Source organism: Musa acuminata, chromosome BXJ2-10 (genome assembly GCF_036884655.1).
Source record: "Musa acuminata AAA Group cultivar baxijiao chromosome BXJ2-10, Cavendish_Baxijiao_AAA, whole genome shotgun sequence".
Classification (NCBI taxonomy): Eukaryota; Viridiplantae; Streptophyta; class Magnoliopsida; order Zingiberales; family Musaceae; genus Musa; species Musa acuminata.
In genome coordinates, this window is record NC_088347.1 from 35,801,673 (window position 1) to 35,820,602 (window position 18,930).

The following is an 18,930-nucleotide window of genomic DNA, read 5'->3' on the forward strand; positions in this document are numbered from 1 at the left end:
TGTATTTTTTAATTTCAAACCATCAGAAATCATCACTAGTAATGGTTAATCTGAATTAAGATGGACAAAAGGATATACGTAGAGAATCTTAAAATCATATGTTATACTAAAACAAACTGTTCCGAGTGCAGATGTCCAGAACACCCCCTTCGGTCGAGCCACGGCTGTCATCTACTTCACAACGTTATTTGCGATTACATAATAATGGCAACCGTACTCAGTCCTCCCTGCCTCCCAAAAAAACAATGTTGCCAAGTATAAACAACTTAATATGGGAGTCAACTTTTAGGCTCTCCTCCGAAACCAACATAAAGAGACAACCCAACATATGCATACAGAGATATCAAAGTCACAAGCACTGCAATTGTCGGGTATTCGGAGCATAATCGAGTATATAAAACGATGGGGACTTACCGGCTCGAAGCAGCTGCGGACATATCACCGAGGACGGCAGCCTCTGTGTACCCATGTATCCACCAACCACATGCCCCTCACACGACTATGCTCCGCCCGTCACATGCGCCATATCCCACCCAGCAAAGCGACGACGCAGCAGATTCGGAGGGCCTCGTCACCTGCACAGCCGAAGGGAGGTACAGCTCAGCCCCTTCTTTTATCCAACCATGAACAGTGTTGCATGTCTTACCTTGGAATCTTGATGCAAATGCTGTTGGTAGCTTTCAGTGACTACAGATGCCTTTGCCTTTTTCTCTGACAGGAGAGTGATAATAAATGAGCCACACAGTTGAGGTCGATCTGCATGGAATAAATGAACACAGGACTCATGTGAGGCCCCCCTTTACGACCAACACCGCCTGCAACAATAACTTCGGGCCGGCCAACAGCAGGGCACAGCAACAGGCCACAGTAAGATGAAGAGATGGCACTTGGAACCCACGTTTGGGTCCACCATTTTAGGCAACATAATAGCTCTCAATTGAAGGACTGGTGGTAGTCCAAATCATCGTAGGGTTATTACCTGTCGCAGTACTAGCGTTGACCACAATGAAGCCAATCTCCAAGGATAATATCATCGCCATCGATCAGCATCCAAACACTAAAAGCTGCCTTCGGTAACCTGGAAATAATACAAAAAATTAACACCACATAGATTTTGACTTAAACCTCAACGTGGAAGCATAGAACACCAACTGATTCAAGCCAACCACAAGCTTCAAGTCGGCCTGAAAGAGAGGAAACTGTGCACATTTCCCTGGGATACATGTACCTCTCTACAGGTCATCAGTAATATCTTTTTCTCACTTGGATGCTCGACAACCAGATCGACTCAACTTGATCGAAAACTCCATAATTTAACATTATCAAGCAGAAGAGGGCATCAACTGCTACTAGCTCAAGCCAACTTACTCAAGCAATCAGCATATCCAAAATATTCTCGATCTCCATATCACAACTTTCCCAATGATCTGCAACAGCAACCAATCAAACCCAAGGTCAGTGCAACTTGCTAACAGCAATGATTTTATGGTCATGCAAAATGTCAACCCAAAAAGAAAAATAAAGGAAAAGAGAAATTCACCTTCAGATAACATGCCAAAAACTGAACCAGATCCCTACAAGATTCACTCATTAGAAAACAGGTGTTCCAGGTTCTTACATGTTATTATATGTTAACAGGAAAACCATGTCCACATGATTTGTACCATGTTCTGAAACAATGGAAATGGCTATACCAGCATTCCGCAAGAACCTGCAGTTGATCTTAACTCTTTAAAGCTTAGTAAAGGTTACAGGACAACATATCTAGTTCCCAATCAAAACAACAGAAGTAAGCATGGGAAACGTTTATATCAGGATCTGATACATTAGAACCAATTACACCACTCAAGTTCTATAGCAAAACATCTTCTCGGATACAGATCAGACACCCGCATCTTGGTATACATCCTATGATATACATGACATTTTTAAAAACTAATTTCTAATCTACATGTTTACAGCTCATATTTCCCATAATTGATCAACCCAGCAGCAAATGTACAATTGATGAAGTGCCTGCATGTCCTGCACAATTGCTGGCCATTTGCATATGCATTGGAATGTCATGACTCCAACAGTAACATCACGCAGCTTCGTGGCTAACCTGTTTTATGGCACTTTGCCTAACTGAAGCAACAAAGCTTGTGGTACCTAGTCAACAAAGAGACCTTAAAGAAAAGCATTCATAGAAATATGCAAGCAATTTTTCCTAGAATTAACCAATCAATAGAGTGTTTTTTAGGCAAACTGACTGCTGAAAACAATACCTGTTGAATTTCCCTATATGTTAACTAATGCAAGAATGCAGAGGTGGTAGGACTTGAGTTTAGTTTAGAAAAATGATCATTTCTAAGAGTACATCCATTGCAATATCATGCCTGCATCCTCAGCAGCATACTTGCACCACCTATCCATTCATGGTACTCTTCAACCATACAAAAGCAATTGCCTATCAAGTTAAGAAATGGATAATATTCACATGAGAAAGACAACAAGGTTCACTCATTTTGTATCGTCAAGATAAAGCAGATGCATACATGATTAAATGACTGACTTGATAATGAGTTTTGATGATTGCCAAGGTAGTTAACACTATGACCCATTTATTTCTGCATATAGTACATATTTATTATATACAAAATCCAATTTTTCCAATCACACATTAGATAACCAGTCACCAAAAATATTTTGAATTTGAAATCTCATGCTATATATCACCCAATCGAAGGAGTTCCCTGAAAATGCCGTCTGCAAAATGCCACCCAAATTGCATAGCATCAAACTAAGTCAAATTATATAGAGCGGTCCCCAAATATGCAGATGAATACCAGCGAACCTTCAATATATTTTAATTAAGAAGAATGCCTATTTATCTGTCTCCAATTATAGCAATAGACAAGATCACCAAAGACAACAACACATGCAGTTCAAGCAGAATCTGGAAAAGCTCATGCATTTCCAATATAGAGTTGAACTATGAAACTACCTAAAGAGGAGTTGGTAAAAAGAACTAACCAAATAATCAGAGGAAATGGCACATCCTCCTCCATTTTGTGTAGGCATCCTCCAATTCCCATCTTTTGGAGTGAACAATGCTGAAACGGCACATGAGCTCATCTACTAGCCTCCTTTACTTCAGGTACTCATCGGGATTCATCCGATAGTATGGCAAAATTAGTAATGGAACGAGTTGAGATACACGTCATTCATAAGTGGAAGATCATCAAATAACTTTATAGATATAAGATCCTGAACTCAGTATGAACCTAACTTTAAAAGACAATTTAGGTTCTACGGTGGGTTGGCTTTTGACTTGGTTGCTAAGGCATAAACAAGAGTGTGTTCCATATTTCCTTATTCATACTGCTTCAAAATGAGGACACATAAAGGATGCATGGTTTCAACCAGGTGCATAGAATTCATTGGATGCCTTCACTCTAGGCTTACTAGGATTATACACCATTTTCTTTCCATCATGTTTGAAAACATAGGTGGTATGCCTACCACTGCGAGTCACAGAGATCTTTAGTCATGGCCTCCCAAGTAAGATCTGCCCTGCTTCTGCAGGAGTATATTTCATAAACATTGGCAAACTAAATTTGGAGCAAGCGATGTATTGGCTAACAAACATAGTGGAGTCCACCTAAACAACCTTAGATGAATAAAATCTAGGAAACTAAGACTTCAATTTTTATCCTCTAAAAAGCACTTTTAAACACCACATCAGGTATTACCTCCATTAGTGATAACTAATAAAATTGCAGCTTCTATCATCACCTCTGCTGCAGGTATGCAAAACAAAGATTCATTTAAATTATCCTCTTTTAGTGTGGTAAAGCAAACACACCTCATGATCTAAAGTTGGGTTTCATCCTCAAACTCATGTAGGTCCTCATTGTTGTCCAATTCATCATAGATGTGGGACACTCTCTCCATAGTTCCATCTTCATAATTTCTTCAGGATGAATAGCCAAGTTATTCTTAGGGCATTCATAGGCATAGTAGCTTTAGCTTATAGTAGTGGTAGTCAATGAACCATATTTGTCCCTTGCTTGGAGGACAGACTGAGTGTAAACAGACATCCTTTCAAGTTCAAAGATTGACGTACTGAGGCGGTCTCCTAATCTAGGGTGACCTGAGATAGCTATTATCTTCTAAGGCTAACTAAAGCTCCAAGGAATCAAAAACATGTGACAGCATTCCATTGGATTTCAGCCCCAAGCCCAGTGTCACGATATCTAGATTTCACCGATAGTCTGATCTGATACCATAGTGGAAGATATTTCTCTTTCAACTTCTCTTTCATCATATCAGAGTCCTCAGTAAATGTATGACCTGACCTCTAGATTTGTCTTTTAGCACTACTTTGTGGCTTGCCCCATCAATATTATCTTAGCACCTGAAGACTACTATAAAATAATGAATCTCTTTAAAATCTTTAATGATTGTGTCCTTGTATATACAACTTTTCAATTGAAATTATCCCACTTTGAGACATATTTTAGAACTTCGAAAATGACAACAGCAATGGACCATCTTTAGATTTCTGGGATGCCCCATTACTAAATACGAATAACTCTCCAAAAATAAGTTTCCCATATGTTATTCCTTCAATATGATTCCTTTTACACGGTGACAACAGAAGCACATATCTCGAAAGCTTAGCTACTTACATTAGCCAATATTTTTGCAGCTTACTTTCCTGAAGAAGTCTTACTGTGTCCCACCCAATTATGGCTATAAAGCACTTAAAATTAAGGTTTTCACTTGAGATTATGCTTTTAGCTAAATCAAAGAATAATAAAGCTTTTATCTCACTTGGGACTATCCAGCATGATTTTTCATGACTCACAGACATGCGTAGGAGTTGTACCTGTGCTGCAAACCAGTCTGACGTCCAACACCACTGGACCAGTACTTCTTCTCCTTCCCCTCCTCTTTTCTTCCTCCTTCCATCATTCTTCTTCTCCTTTGTTCCTTCTGGCTTCTTCTTTTTCCTTCTTTTTCTTCCCCATAAATAGTATTACAGTACATGCTGACATACCATATTTTGATAAGCTTGACATGGACCTGACCTGTATCGGTCATGTACCAATACGGGTCTGTTACCTGAAATTACATTTCTTGGCATGGAAGACCCTTATATTTGAGTATGCAACACAGGCAGATCTTGTAGTTTTGAAACTATAATAAAATAACTAAAATAAAACCAAGCTTCATTCAGATATACTATGAAACACAACTAAAATGATTCATCAACATTGTACCAACATAAATATTATGTCATTCCCAATTTTATAGTTCTAAAATTTCCATGTATATTACGTTCAGCAGGAAGTGCCATGTGTTAATGTTCATAGCTTAATACATCCAGCATGTCGCCAGCAGCAAGAGATATTTCCAACAAGCTAAAATTGCTTGTAAAGCAGATTAAATATCTCTTGTTGCAAGCAGCAAGAGATATTTCAAATAGCCTACAGTTATAAACACATGTTATGGTGCATAACTATGCATCCTAATAACAAGCGTTCTGCATCCACCTCAGAGATCAAATATTAAATAGTAAAAAAAAAAGAGTTTCAACTAAACACTGAAAACTTAGTTAAAATATTTTTCATAAACTTCTATCATGGATGTATTACAGGCAGAAATAAAGTAAGCCTGAAATAGAAGGAGTTAACAGAATTAGAAGTATCAAATAATCAGATATACTGACATAAGAATAAGATGGAAGTGTTGCCACACTGTTCGCAGTGTAAAAGACATGACAACTCCACCATCATCACAGACCTATGGAATCAAAGTTTGGGAGCCTCCAATTTTGGCCCTGGAAGAGGCATAGTAAGTGTCAATTATATCCACAATATGGAACACTTAATTGGAGTTAAACAAGTGGATCTGCAGCATAAAGATGGATAAACCTCATGACAGTAAATTCACATCTGTGGTGCAAAACAGATTTCTACTAGGACATAGATTCAAATTAACAATGAAATCTCATGATCAGATCATGTTGATATATATATTCCAACATGCATACACAGAGAACTATGGTTTAATAAAGTTGCTACAAAATGAGATCACAAGAAATTTGAAAAAGTAATAACCAAGTTCAGAGTAAAAAAGAGCTTCATTAAGAAGATGCTTCATAGTTCATAGACATAAATGTTTGTAATACAAAAAGATGCCACAGAAAGTGACTTTAGGAAATCAATATGAATATTTAATATGCAGCTACATTTCTGATTCCTCCATCTTACAAATTGAACAAAATATTGAAACAATCCTCGGGTTAATTGGTAACTTCGCAGATACTAAGCATTTCTTCTAGTCAACTATGAGTTTCTGGTGGCCATTTCAAAATGTATCAAGTTCCTTAGCTCCACTAAGTGTTCGTCATTTGATATATTTAACATTAGACGTAGGTTTGTCATCAATGCTTCCTGTTCCCAACTTATAGGGCCAGAAGCATATAAAGCTATCAAGGTGGACCGGTATGCATTCAACTCTAGTTCATGAATTTCTGCTTGCAACTCATCCTTCCAAGAAATAGATGGTTCTCTATCCAAATCACAAGAAGTTTCAGCATGATCATATTGGCTATACAATTCTTGGGAAGGATAGGTTATATGATGCTGCAGTGACCTACATGGACTGCTGCTTGGACTACAACTACCAACAGAGGATGAAGTGCTTTCAGCATCACTAGGTTCACAATTATGTTTATCTGAACTTGGTAGTCCGCTTCCTCTATAGGAACCAATTGTTCTGTTGTTTGAGTAAGAATGAATGTATTTTTCACCCAGCAGTCTTCCTGTGGAAGCAACAGCATCTACCTTTTCGAAACACTGTATTGGACGCTTGGTAATCATTCTGTGACACTTCCCATCTTTCTCGACTGCCCTTGTCTTTCTTCTACCATCATTGCACATCTCTGAAGGAATAGATAAATCCAATGGCCTTTTCTTCATGCCTCTTGGGAGAACCCATCTTGTATTCTCAGGAAAATCATGACTTCCAATAGGAAAACGGCTCTTTCCAGAAGAATTAACCATCTCTACACATGACTGAGGCTTACGGTAACCCAACTTCTCTCCTCTTGATGAACTGTTTAGAATTCCACCATGTTGTTTTCCAGAATCCTAATAGCAACAAAAGGAAACTTCAAGTATCATCAACATGAAAAAGAAGCAAATATAAATACACAAAAAACATTGGGTATCGAAAATCACAAAATAAGATTGGTAAAATATTAAAGTGACTAAAGATAGATCACATAAATGCTCAACTACACCGGACGTTAAAGTAAACTACATAAATGGATACTAAGAATACAATCACCATGGTAATGGATCCAGAACAACTTAATTTGGAAAAGAATTGCATAATGTTACCTTATGAATCGCCACCCACTGCTCGTCCTGCCAAGAAAGATGTCTCCTTATGTGAGAATTATGGGTTCTGAACTCCCTAGAGGATCCAATGAGCCTCACAGAACAGTATTTCTTATCGACAACCATCAAAACTTCACCAAGCTTCCATGAATTATTGTCAAACACCTCGACAACATCTCCAGACTTCACATCCTTCAGGCCTTCCACAGGTGGAGGGCAGGGTCTGATGGCCTTTCTTGGCACTCTATCCACTGCCACACTGCTGTCTGTTGGATACCCATCATATCTCACAGAATAGTTATGCCCATTACCCGAGATGATCTCGGCACTCCACCATGAGCCTGATGCAAGCTCCCTCCTGCTCCAAACCTCCACCTTATTCCCCTTCTTGAATCTCATGGTAATCCTTCTTTCAAGCCCTAACAAAGAAGAGATGAAAAAATAAGAAGAATAATCATCAGTACGAAGAAAAAAAGAAACCAGATGGCTCCTAAAAAGAAGAATTATTTTTTTCTTCTTAACGATCAAAGCATCAAAAATATCGGCCATGCGAAACCCGAAGAACCGAACATATTCCAACATAAAATATTCCAAATAAAACAGGAAAAAAAACCTAACAGTAACCATTGATCTTCTGATAAAATGCTTAAAATCCACGAAATGGGCTAAAATCCTAACAAGAACAAAAAGAAAAAAACGTGGGCATCAGTTTTCAATGATGTAAAGTTTGGCTCTTCTACAAGTTAAGCATCATGAAAAAGATCATCCGCTTCCACAAATATTTACCTCAACTTCCTGTTACACTAAAAAGCTATGACGAACTCGAGCCACATCGACGAGTTCCGGCCAGAACATTTCTCGGAATGATGACCGAAACCTCGATCAAGTCCAAGCTTCCAAGAAATCACTCGATAGAAAAATAAGAACAAAAAACAAAATTCCAAACTACGCGAATAAACCGATGATCAAGGAAAACGATCAGGGTCCGAGATCCCCCAACGCTTGCAAAAAGAGATATCGAGAACGCGAATCGACGAATCGTAGATGATCACAAGGAAACCATCAATCTAGCTATCAATGAAAGACCAACAACCTTATGATAGAAACAACGAGGGCGATCGATTAATTGAAACCGACTGCTCTTGGAATTCCTTTCTTGTTTCTTTCGTTCTCCTCCCCCCTCCTCTTCTTCGCTGGCTTCTCCGTCTTCCACAAAACGAAGTAGAAAACACATGGAATTTGTGCGGGGAAATATAAAATGGAACCGAGAAGTATCTCAAATCCGGTTTATTGCGTGGCTCTTAAGTCCGGCCGTTGCGAATAGGTATCCGCGAATCACAGCCGTTCAGATTGGAGAAGTATTCGCCGATCTGCGACTCGGATCAGGAGAAGGAAAGATGCGATGGACGGCGTGTGATGGCTCCAATCGCGAATATTAAAGGAGGGTTTCGTTCCTTTGATTAGCTTTGGGAGCACGTTTGGTTCATCCTGGAACGAACGAAGGTCAAGGAATGTTGGCTTGTGTGAGAAGCTCGCACAGACTTGCGAGGCAAGGAAGGTGATCGAATTGCCAATGGAGTGTGCGTTTAGCCATCAAGTCTCACCTAACCAGGACATAATTTAGGGCTTGTGAATTGTCGTCTCATTTAGGATCAAGAAAGAACAAAGAATATTAACAGAAATCAAGCAGATATTGTCGTTTAACATTACAGGGTCTTTTTTTCGTTGAAGAGTTGCCATAGGACGAAAAGGACAACAAAGAACTTAATCCTCAGAAGAATGAACGGATGCAATGGACCAATCAAATTTTGGAGAAAGAGCATTCAGATAGGCAACAAAATCTGCATTTGAATCACTACCACCCATACTGCACATGACGACGAGAACTTTGTGATGCTGCTCGAGCTTGAAGAAGAGGAACAAGAGATGGAATTGTAGTACGAACAAATAAGACAGCATGCCAAAACATACACAAGAAAAGAGTACCCACCTGATTGACTACCATCATTTTACTGAGAATTTATCATGTAGAATGTTCGGAGAGAATAATATGTTGCCCGAACAGCTCTGAGCCATATGTAACATCAAATAAGTTTTCAGACATTTCTCTCGACTGCAAATAGTGGACTTGAATGGACGACTGTCACTCCCTGCCTTGGCGACCATCACCGGTGATGTCTGCCAGCAAATATCATGTAGAATGTTAGGAGAGAATAATATGTTGCCCGAACAGCTCTGAGCCATATGTAACATCAAATAAGATCCACTAGTTCGAAAAAAAACACCAATACGTAGGGATGCCAAAAAACTAGGAAGTTTTCAGACATTTCTCTCAACTGCAAATAGTGGACTTGAATGGACGACGTCACTCCCTGCCTTGGCGATCATCACCGGTGATGTCTGCCAGCAAATCCTTGACTTCACCCTTCTGAGGACAATAGAGCCAGAATGTAACAACAGACAAGCAATCACAAGCAGCTTGGGGTTAGTCTCAGTAGAACATAACTATTCACCTGATGCATGCTAAGAATTATGTCAGATCCTCCTAGGAATTCTCCTTTGATAAATATTTGGGGAAATGTTGGCCAATCGCTGCAACCAATCAGACCAAAGTAATTACATATCTCTAATTTTCTATGGAAAATAGAATATCAAATTAGTTATCATGGACCACTATCAAGTTATAATATATTGCCAGCTGTAGAGGTATATAAATATCAGGAATACAAACGCACATGTTACGGAGTGCAAGTCTACCAACACATATCAGTACTACTCCTGCCTGCTTTGTGTCTTAGAGCAACACAAGGAAAAGAGCAGTCATTAACAGGGACAAGAAAGAAAGTAGTAGCACTGTATGGAATTATGTCATGCAAGTCATAATGGCATCACAAGAGGAGGTTGCACCAGCATGCAGAACATCTTTTTAGTTGCTGAAAGATACATATATCTTCTTAGATGCTCTAAGATAAATATATATATTATTGAAGCTTTTTAATGTAGAGAGTGCCACTAGATAATTTTTACATGCTGACTGGGTATTTGTGCCAACATTTTTCTTCTCATGATATGCCCAAAACAATCAGATAGTCCAAAAGATATGGATGCCTAACTTGATCCATGGTTATTCTTCTATTTAACTGTTAGATATAGTGGTTCTAGCTTATGCCAATATGAGTTTTGTAAAAGTTACTGGTGTTCCATTTGATTTACATTTGTTAGGTATGGCAGCCAGACAGACCATTCTAAATTTCTTGAAGGATTATATGGTTCAAAGACAGAAGAAAGCACTTTAAAGACCTTTTATGAAGCTGTCCTTTTTCAGAAAGTACATTTCACATAGATCTCATATTAACGTTTAGTGTTGGAGCAGAACAATTTCGTGATAAAAGGAACATTGGAGAAATGTTTACAACTTTGCTATCCAAAAAACACCTTAGTTGCAGAGACAACTTCTAAAACTAAAAACTGTCCACTGAAGAGAATAAATATCTGATTTCCAATTTTGCAAGTGGCTTAACATGTTCTATGATATTCTGTAGAAATGGTTGCAATGATTCCTTATTCTAAATTTTTTAACACTAGCATTAGTTCCAACATCATCCTTATGATCTTGTGCAAAATTTCACATTGTCAAGTTCGCCTTTGCCAAGATTTAGAATAAGAATTTGGAACTATATACGAAAAAAATTATATTTCATCAAACATATTCTACATTTTTGTTTATGCCACTAGAAGAACAACTCAGATTCACCAAAAACCATGAAAAGCACCTCAGGAAAGATTGTTTTATACCATACAATTTGAAATCATGGGAAGAAATGAAATGCAAAACATAAAAAATCATCATGCATATATCATCTAGTAACAAAATATAGGGTGACAACTTACGTATGAGCTTTTACATTTTCTTTAAGCTTCAGATCTCCCAAAATATCTCTTGCCCTGATAGGGACATCTGCAATATGCATTTAAAAGATACAAAACACAACCCTAAAAGAGTTAGAAAACTAAATTACTGTTATAAATCAGTGCTCAATTGCATTAAAAAATTATTTGAATCCCTATGTGTATAATAAATCAAGATAAGTACCTTACAATATTGCCATAGGACCTTGACAGCTAATGCACTGAATCCACATTGAGGAGCATCTGGCAGACCCTTCATATAAATCATGACTGGATTTTTCTGCACATCCTGCAATATAATATTTGACCAAGAAATCAATGAGGAAAAATCTAACACTTGGAAATAATATATTAGTACATGAAGAATCAAACTGAAGTCGATATTAACAGAGACCATACATTGAACTGCTAGTAAAAAGTACCTGCTGCACAATATCCAGTACAGAGATGCCAGTACTTTTGTTTGTCAACTGAAAGTCTATGTATAAGGATCACTGGTTATCCTTGTCGGGTGTGTGCCAGAAGAAGCAAAACCATTCGTGGGAAGGTCTTCATTTACAACAGAATCATCAGTTCCCTTGGTTAAGAACTTCATCTGTTTCAGAAAAGATGGACCAAATGCAACCTGCTCTAGAATATTATAAAACTGCAAATCAGATGTCTTGCATAGCATAAAAACATTGTGATTAAGAACTGCATAGCTGAACTAGCTCAAACATTAAAAGTTAAGTTTAAAGAAAAAGATACATGTATAATTAAATTTCAACAAACTGATAATGGAATTTCTCGCCGTTGACTGCCATAGCTAGATGGTCACTTCTCCAAGAGTGTCACAAACAAAAAATATAGAAGATTCAAAAACAATTAATTGTGACAAGATAACTATAAGCTTTCCTGAAGTATATTAATTAATTATTAACCCTTTCCCACAACATGAAGAACTAAAGTTCTTGAATTCTGGTGATATTACTGCAGTAGACACAGGTGACGGATGAGCAGAAAGAGACATAAGAATTAACAAACAAGATCACATGTGACTCTTCAAGATCAAATAAAAATCCAAGAATGTCAGGAAACATAAGTACACCAAAGTTCAAAATGATCAGCAATGTGTATATATACAGAACATATGAAGTGGCATCTCACTATCCACTAGTTGCAAATGGGTCAAGCTATTCAGAAGCAACTCGGTGTTCAGCTCGTTAAAAGCTCGCTCGATTCATTGGCCTAGTTAATGAACCAAGCTTGACACTAATTTTAAAGCTGGGTTGTCGAATAGGCCAACCTTGAACATGACAAATTTGGCTTGTTTACACTCACCACCTTACTAGTTGATAAGCTCATGGACAAGCTTGTTTCTAGATTCTTGAAGAAACTCATTTATGCACTAGAACCTTTTAGGATCATTCAGCGTCTTAATTCCAATCACTGTGAATGAGCTGTAAGAATTGTTCGTTTTGGGTGACAAGGATTGCTCTTTCGAAAATAAGACCCAAAAATGTTCCCCATTATGTTCTGAATCCAAACCCTAAACCAATGCTTTATCCATTGGGCCATGGAATTCTTCTTAAAATAATTTGTAGAGCCAATCAAAGGTAATATTGGGTCCACGTCACACTTTGCAAAAAAGGTAATATTTTGGAAGAATAGTTTTAAGCACCAGAGAAAGGAAGAAAACTGCGAACAAACTTAACAGCAGTTAGTAGAAAGGGGATTCCGGTACTGTTCAATATATTTTTATCATTATCTTGGAGGTCACATTTTAAGAACAAAATACAGCTTTCTTTGATATGCATTCTAACAATGTAATTAGAAAATATAACACTAGAAAAATTTGCTATGCTATTGCAATAACAAAATGGTCATGACATTCTTTGAATTTTACACCCTACCAGAGGACCAGTAAGCTTTCCACTTTCATGAACACAAAACAACATACTGATAAACATTTAACAATGCCAACTTGAGATTTGCAGACTGAGTCAATACGCGTCTTTAACTCATTTGATAGTAAGCAAATTCGGGAAATGGTCTCCTTCAGAAGTGGAGAAGCAATTGGACTTACCCTTGTGTTGTTAGAGGAACTGGCGATGCCTCTTAGTACCATGTTTGACAGTAACCTTGCCATTTGCCTTAAGAAAGATTATCCACAACCCTCACAACAACAGTGCTGACAATCCAGACAGCCTGAGCTGCAAAACAACAATCAGTGGGGTACCAATATATAGAGCAGATATTGTTAGATACTGTATATTTGCTATCAAATATCCTTACAGCTAAGGTTATCGTAGATAGTCTCTTAAGCTGATCGAATGAGCGATATAGAAGCCATAACCCGATCAAGATATAACAAACAAAAGTGCCATCCCAACATCAATAGCGAGATCGAAGAAGAGGAGGAGGAAGAAGTACTTTGCCCTTGCCCATTAACACAAGCGACTGAAACCTAATTCCCTCCCAGATCCCAACAACGAGAAGACTAAACATGAACAGAAGACAAAATCCTATAGAATCAAAGAGGGAAACAAAAGGGAAGAACAAGATTCCTTACCTGCTGCTGAAGATTTCTCCTTACACCACGCGCTCGTCTTCTCTCTGGCGATCGCGGGCGCCGAGAAGGGTAGCCGTCGGACTTAGTTTCGCCCGGCAGGCCACACGCAGACGACCCACATGACCCAAACACAAAAGGCTCCCTTCTTCTCCAGCCCGTGAGCCCATCTAATTAATACATCGAAGCCCATTTAGAGACTAATTACACATTACCCTTTTAATTAATTATATTAGGATCTTTATAATTAAAGTAAAATATTAAATTCTCTATATAGAATTAAAAATATAATTTTATATGATTAAAAATAAAGAAAATATAAGGATCTCAATGTAACTTTTGAAAGTATAAGGATCGTACTTTTATGGGATATGAGATAAGTCAAATCTAAATATTCGGATAGTGAAACGATTCAAACTAAATAGATCATAGTAGATCGCAAGTACATTGATCAACTTTACTAAGTTGTAATATCCTAAAGTCTGAGAAAGAACTAAAATTTGCGATGTATTTTCTAGAGAAAAATGGATTAGATAACATTATGCCTTCATTGATCAGTATTGGTTGGATGCAATTTGCCATGTAAGTTTGGGTTCAGCAGAATAAAACCTAGATTCTGCATGCTCGGATATGTTGGCCCTCTTGTTCTCTTAGTGATGTTATGCTATCTTTGGATACATATATTATAAGCCAAGTATGAAGGTCAAAAGATAGACAGCTACAGCTTGTTGGTGAGACATTCCTAGTCATCTGTGGTACTACCACTTGGATTACATGGTTGATCGGGGGGAGGTGAAGGGTGCAAAGAGTGGAGAATGTACACTGTTCTTATTGTCTTCATGTTTGAGCATTTCTCTGGGAGAATCTACTGCTCTGCAAGCTTTAGTTTCTCTGCTTAATTTGCATGGCTCTTCTGTTTAGTGTGACTTCAAAGCTAAACCCCCTTGGAATGTCCATACAAGAGGGCCTATACTTTGCCCTTCTTCAGGGATTCATACTTTTTGATGGAGCCAATGGTTGAGCTGCATCCACTTCTGTACGAATACCTGGATCGATGATTACGTGATCGATAAAAGCTCAAATGGTGACCCCTCCAATTGATGGATACACCAAGTGTACATCATCAGGAAGAAAAGAACTGACTGATACGGAAGAACTCCTACCAAATCATTTCAAACAGTACTGAGGCTTGAGAATATTCATCAGAGAGAAGAAATAATGAGAAAGCAAAGGCCAGTATTTTTCCTCAGCTACTTGGAAAGAGAGGCGACTCCTGTGCATGATGGGGGGAATAAGAGGCGTGTCGTTCCTTGCACAGTACAGTTCTCATCAGTGAGCGGAATATTCACGTTGTCTGCTGATTTCATGCATGCGTGCGTTCCTTCTTATCCTCTCCAAGGTCAACATGGAGGAGGCACCAAGTTCATGTCCACTAAACGTGACCTGGAGCTGGTGAATCCATGTTCTACTGTTCCATCTTTTTATCGGATCAAGATGGAGCCATGAGCATGTTCTTCTACCTCAGCATTTTCTTCTAGGGTTACTGACCGAGTGCTGCAGTAGAAGAGATGAGAAGGCATAAAACGTAGAATCCATTCATCGCATGATCTTCTAGCCAGGCGGCGAACCTACGCAGACAAGGTTAGTGAAGCAAAGCTTGAATTATTGTTAAAGGGGGTAGGAATAAGAGATTGAAGATGGAGTGAGTGGGTGTTCCCCATATGGGAATCGATTCTTGGGGAGGAGTGGAGGCTGATATATATGCACCATAAAGCTAAGTCATACTGTAATGACTGCAGTGCACATTCACCTGTTTAGATTGCAAAATAGGCTGACTGGAATCCCAAGTTCTCCAAATAAAGCATCCGCTTTTGGTGTTCAGGAGATGTTCATGTTTCCAGAACGAACTGTATGTGTAGTTAGGCCGGGAATAATCTTTGCGTTATCTCTTGTTCTCTACTCGACAACACTTGCTTGGATGATTTGACTAACGTCTCATGTTGTCATCACACTAGCAAATGAGGAAGGGCCACAAGGTATATCAATCACCTCTTAAAGTATAAAGAAAGCATTATTTATGGTTCATAATTGAGATTTCAGGTCCTTTTACAAAGATTTGCAGGGTGAGAATCATGTAAAGTTGAGAGAGAGTCTCAGATGTCCCTCCCTCCAATCATATTATACCTTCACAGTCTCTCTCTCTCTCTCTCTCTCTCTCTCTCTCTCTCTGTTTATGTGAGTGTAGATGTTGTCACAGGGATCTATATCTTCTTCTTCCTTCTGTACACCGAGTACATGAAGCGAAAGGAACTGGATACCCAACCTCGATCCTTAATTATTGAGGCCCATGCAAGTATAAAAGCCACCCCTACCCACGCAACCAACAACACAGCCTCCCATCAACTCATTCTCTTCATCGGTCTCAACTAATCAGGTAACCATAGCCGGCACCACACTCTCCATCCTCCTCTGTTCCCTGCTTTAGCCTACACACTCAGCTGCTGCTACGTACAAAGAGCTCATTGTCTGATATAGTTCATTGGCATCATTCAGATATTGTTTGCTCGGATCTTTTAGCTCGTAATGTGCGTTCCTTCATGCACAAATCATAAGTAACTCATTCAATGCTATAGGACTTGAGAAGATGAGCAGGTGGCCGGGAGACTGGAACTGCAGGTCATGCCAACACTTCAATTTCAGCCGGCGCAGCTCGTGCCAGAATTGCGGTGAGTTGAGGTCGAGCAGTGACTTCCCTGACCATGGCAGCTTCGGCGGTGGCCGTGGGGAGTCCCTTAATGGCCTCAGTGGCTCGAACATCCGACCTGGGGACTGGCGCTGCGCCTGCGGCGGCCACAACTTCGCCAGCCGCTCCATTTGCCACTCGTGCGGCGCCTTCAAGGAGGACTCCGCCGTCGGCTGCTTCGACGGCGACGACGTGTCCAACTCCAAAGGCGGGCGTGCCGAGTGGAAGTCCGGGGATTGGCTGTGCACCAGGTGATCACCTGCACGTCCCTTCTGCACTGGTGGTGGTGATACAGACTAAGAAGAGAAAAAGCTTTCTGCTTTAGCTTGTAGTTGTTTGTCATTCAGATGCATTACATATACAAGTTCTGCATCAAGACGAACTATCCAAAGCATTACTCTCCATTAATTCTGCGTCAATGTCTCGGCAGGTCGGGATGCAATCAGCACAACTTCGCAAGCAGGAGGGAATGTTTCCGGTGCAAGGCGCCAAGGGGATGCGGTAAACGACACTTCGTATCAACCAACATTGATCTGATATTATCGACTGGTGAACAGGGACTTATGTGTTACAACAATCTGTGACTAGGTTCGTAGGATAAAGAAGAAGAACAGAGGAGGCAGAGGAGATGGCCGAATGAGAAGGATGCAGCGGTCATCTCAAGTTTACTACCAGTTCTACTTTCAACCCAGCCAATTGGTTGATGCCAAGTCATGGCTGAATAAAAGCTTTTGTTTTCTTTTGGTGTCCTCCACCCTTCTCCTGTTTTTATCAGCTTAACCATGTCAGAGTTGTCTTGCTTCACCTCTGGATGGATACATATATAGTCTCCAAGCACGCCTTGAAAAGGTGATGGATGGAAGATAAACTATGTTCTGGCAAATCTCCTGATGGAGATTATTCTCAAAGATAGTATGGTTATGTGTATCGATGACAGGAAATTGGTGCATTGGGCTGCACATCAACATCTGATAACAAAATATGATCTTTGACTATGCCTGTACTCGAAACTTCACGTCCTTCTTCCTCCTTATAAGCATCGTATCTCAATCTACCGAATGCAGTTTGCTAAGCAACACAACATCAAATGTAGCTCGTTTGAAAGCTTTCACAGCTCAAATAAATGCACTTCGGAGATACGGGAGCCAACCCACATGCACCTTTTAATCCCTGTTACTGATGATTCCTTAGCCTTCCGGGCCTTCTCATAGATTCTTAACGAGCGCAGTTCCATTCGGTTCAACCTTTTATATCAAGAAGGTAATCTTCTACCTCGTTGGCTAGATTTTGTGGTCTGTATCCATTGCAGAGTCCACAATCAAAGAACACACTTTTATCAGTTCTCTATTAAGAAGAAGAAGAAGGCCACGAATGGGGTAAGGCCGGGCTGCTTGGCCCAACTATTCTATCGTGATAAGCATGAAGAGCATTTAGTTCGCCTTTGGAATCGGATGGGTTGCTGATGGAAGTTGATATTGACAGCCACATTCTTCTTCATGGCCTTTCGGAAAGTCAACGCACTTCATTAATGCAACACGTCAGAAGCAGCACACAGCTGGGACAGCCATGTCGACGGAACACCATCTGTCCATGGACACCGAACACATCTGAATCAGTATTGTCTGATGACACCCTTGCAGATAGGGCAGATGATGCAGTAGTTCGGCAAGTGGATTTTTTGTTGTGGCTGCTCAATACGAAGGCCAGAAATGACCAAGGAAAAGTCGAGGTTGCAGCTCAAAAGGAGGTCAAACGAAGGAGTTCCACAAAGACACGTCGACCGCCACAGGAATACTATACGTAAATCCACCACGTCAACGTCACATGAGACCGGTCTTTTGGATCGCTTCTTCCGCTCCATTATTTGCTGGTTTCTCTCTACAGCCTTCTATAATATATCGGCACAAGGTTGTAGAACAAACCTACCTCAGCTGAGAACAGTCTGAAGAGGGAGGATGGCGGAGCTGCAACGATCTGTAACGACGTTCAGGAGGTCAGGGTCATCAGGGCTGGTGTGGGATGAGAGGCTGTTCTCCGGGGACCTGACTCAGATAAAGAAGAAGGAGAAGGAGGAGGGGGAGGAAGAGGAGGGAGGAGCCGCAGAGTTCAGGGAGCTAAGGCACTCGAAGAGCGTGGCATCGATCGGAATGCTGGGACGCAGCCACAGCACCGGCAGCGGCAGGGGCTTCCGCGCAGGTGCCGTCTTGCCGGCCGTCGACCCGCCGTCTCCTGAGGTCCCTCGTTGCGTCTGCTGTGGGTTCCTCGGCAAGCACGGGTCGGCAAAGCCATCGAAGCCGAGAAGGCGGTGAGCCTGACGGCCGCATGACCGCTCTTCT

The 18,930-nt window shown here is 40.1% G+C and overlaps 3 protein-coding genes and 1 pseudogene across 15 annotated transcripts; 2 read left to right on the plus strand and 2 right to left on the minus strand.

The window, feature by feature from the left end:
- Positions 1 to 979: 979 nt before the first annotated feature.
- Positions 980 to 8,646, minus strand: LOC103969462 (uncharacterized). 13 transcript variants are annotated; one of them, XM_065130273.1, is made up of 6 exons: positions 8,488 to 8,646; positions 7,395 to 7,813; positions 3,016 to 7,142; positions 1,665 to 1,711; positions 1,541 to 1,574; positions 980 to 1,427 (listed from the first exon to the last, which is right to left on the minus strand). In XM_065130273.1, the coding sequence occupies exons 2-3, from the start codon at positions 7,791 to 7,793 to the stop codon at positions 6,336 to 6,338; spliced, it is 1,206 nt and encodes a 401-aa protein (XP_064986345.1). In that variant the 5' UTR covers positions 7,794 to 7,813; positions 8,488 to 8,646; the 3' UTR covers positions 980 to 1,427; positions 1,541 to 1,574; positions 1,665 to 1,711; positions 3,016 to 6,335. The 13 variants fall into 13 exon arrangements, with proteins under 13 accessions (XP_064986345.1, XP_064986348.1, XP_064986347.1 ...); XM_065130278.1 differs by lacking the exons at positions 980 to 1,427; positions 1,541 to 1,574; positions 1,665 to 1,711 and adding an exon at positions 1,791 to 2,449 and having other exon boundaries at positions 3,016 to 3,133; positions 5,717 to 5,827; positions 6,837 to 7,142; XM_065130276.1 differs by lacking the exons at positions 1,541 to 1,574; positions 1,665 to 1,711 and having other exon boundaries at positions 980 to 1,078; positions 1,369 to 1,427.
- Positions 8,647 to 9,388: 742 nt separating this feature from the next.
- On the minus strand, positions 9,389 to 13,848 carry LOC108951537 (monothiol glutaredoxin-S4, mitochondrial-like; annotated as a pseudogene).
- A 2,315-nt stretch (positions 13,849 to 16,163) lies between these two features.
- Positions 16,164 to 17,335, plus strand: LOC103969972 (uncharacterized). Its single transcript, XM_009383604.3, has 4 exons — positions 16,164 to 16,285; positions 16,485 to 16,845; positions 17,025 to 17,095; positions 17,183 to 17,335. The coding sequence occupies exons 2-4, from the start codon at positions 16,496 to 16,498 to the stop codon at positions 17,188 to 17,190; spliced, it is 429 nt and encodes a 142-aa protein (XP_009381879.3). The 5' UTR covers positions 16,164 to 16,285; positions 16,485 to 16,495; the 3' UTR covers positions 17,191 to 17,335.
- A 1,214-nt stretch (positions 17,336 to 18,549) lies between these two features.
- Positions 18,550 to 18,903, plus strand: LOC103969464 (uncharacterized protein At1g15400). Its single transcript, XM_009382994.3, has one exon. The coding sequence runs from the start codon at positions 18,550 to 18,552 to the stop codon at positions 18,901 to 18,903; it is 354 nt and encodes a 117-aa protein (XP_009381269.2).
- Positions 18,904 to 18,930: the final 27 nt, after the last annotated feature.

Excerpts from the sequence above, each read along its gene's own strand:
- LOC103969462 (XM_065130276.1), bottom strand. The coding sequence starts at position 7,793 with ATGAGATTCAAGAAGGGGAATAAGGTGGAGGTTTGGAGCAGGAGGGAG. Across the intron at positions 7,143-7,394 it reads AGTGGGTGGCGATTCATAAG|GATTCTGGAAAACAACATGG; the intron begins GTAACATTATGC and ends TGTTGCTATTAG.
- LOC103969972 (XM_009383604.3), top strand. The coding sequence starts at position 16,496 with ATGAGCAGGTGGCCGGGAGACTGGAACTGCAGGTCATGCCAACACTTC. Across the intron at positions 16,846-17,024 it reads GGGGATTGGCTGTGCACCAG|GTCGGGATGCAATCAGCACA; the intron begins GTGATCACCTGC and ends ATGTCTCGGCAG.
- LOC103969464 (XM_009382994.3), top strand. The coding sequence starts at position 18,550 with ATGGCGGAGCTGCAACGATCTGTAACGACGTTCAGGAGGTCAGGGTCA.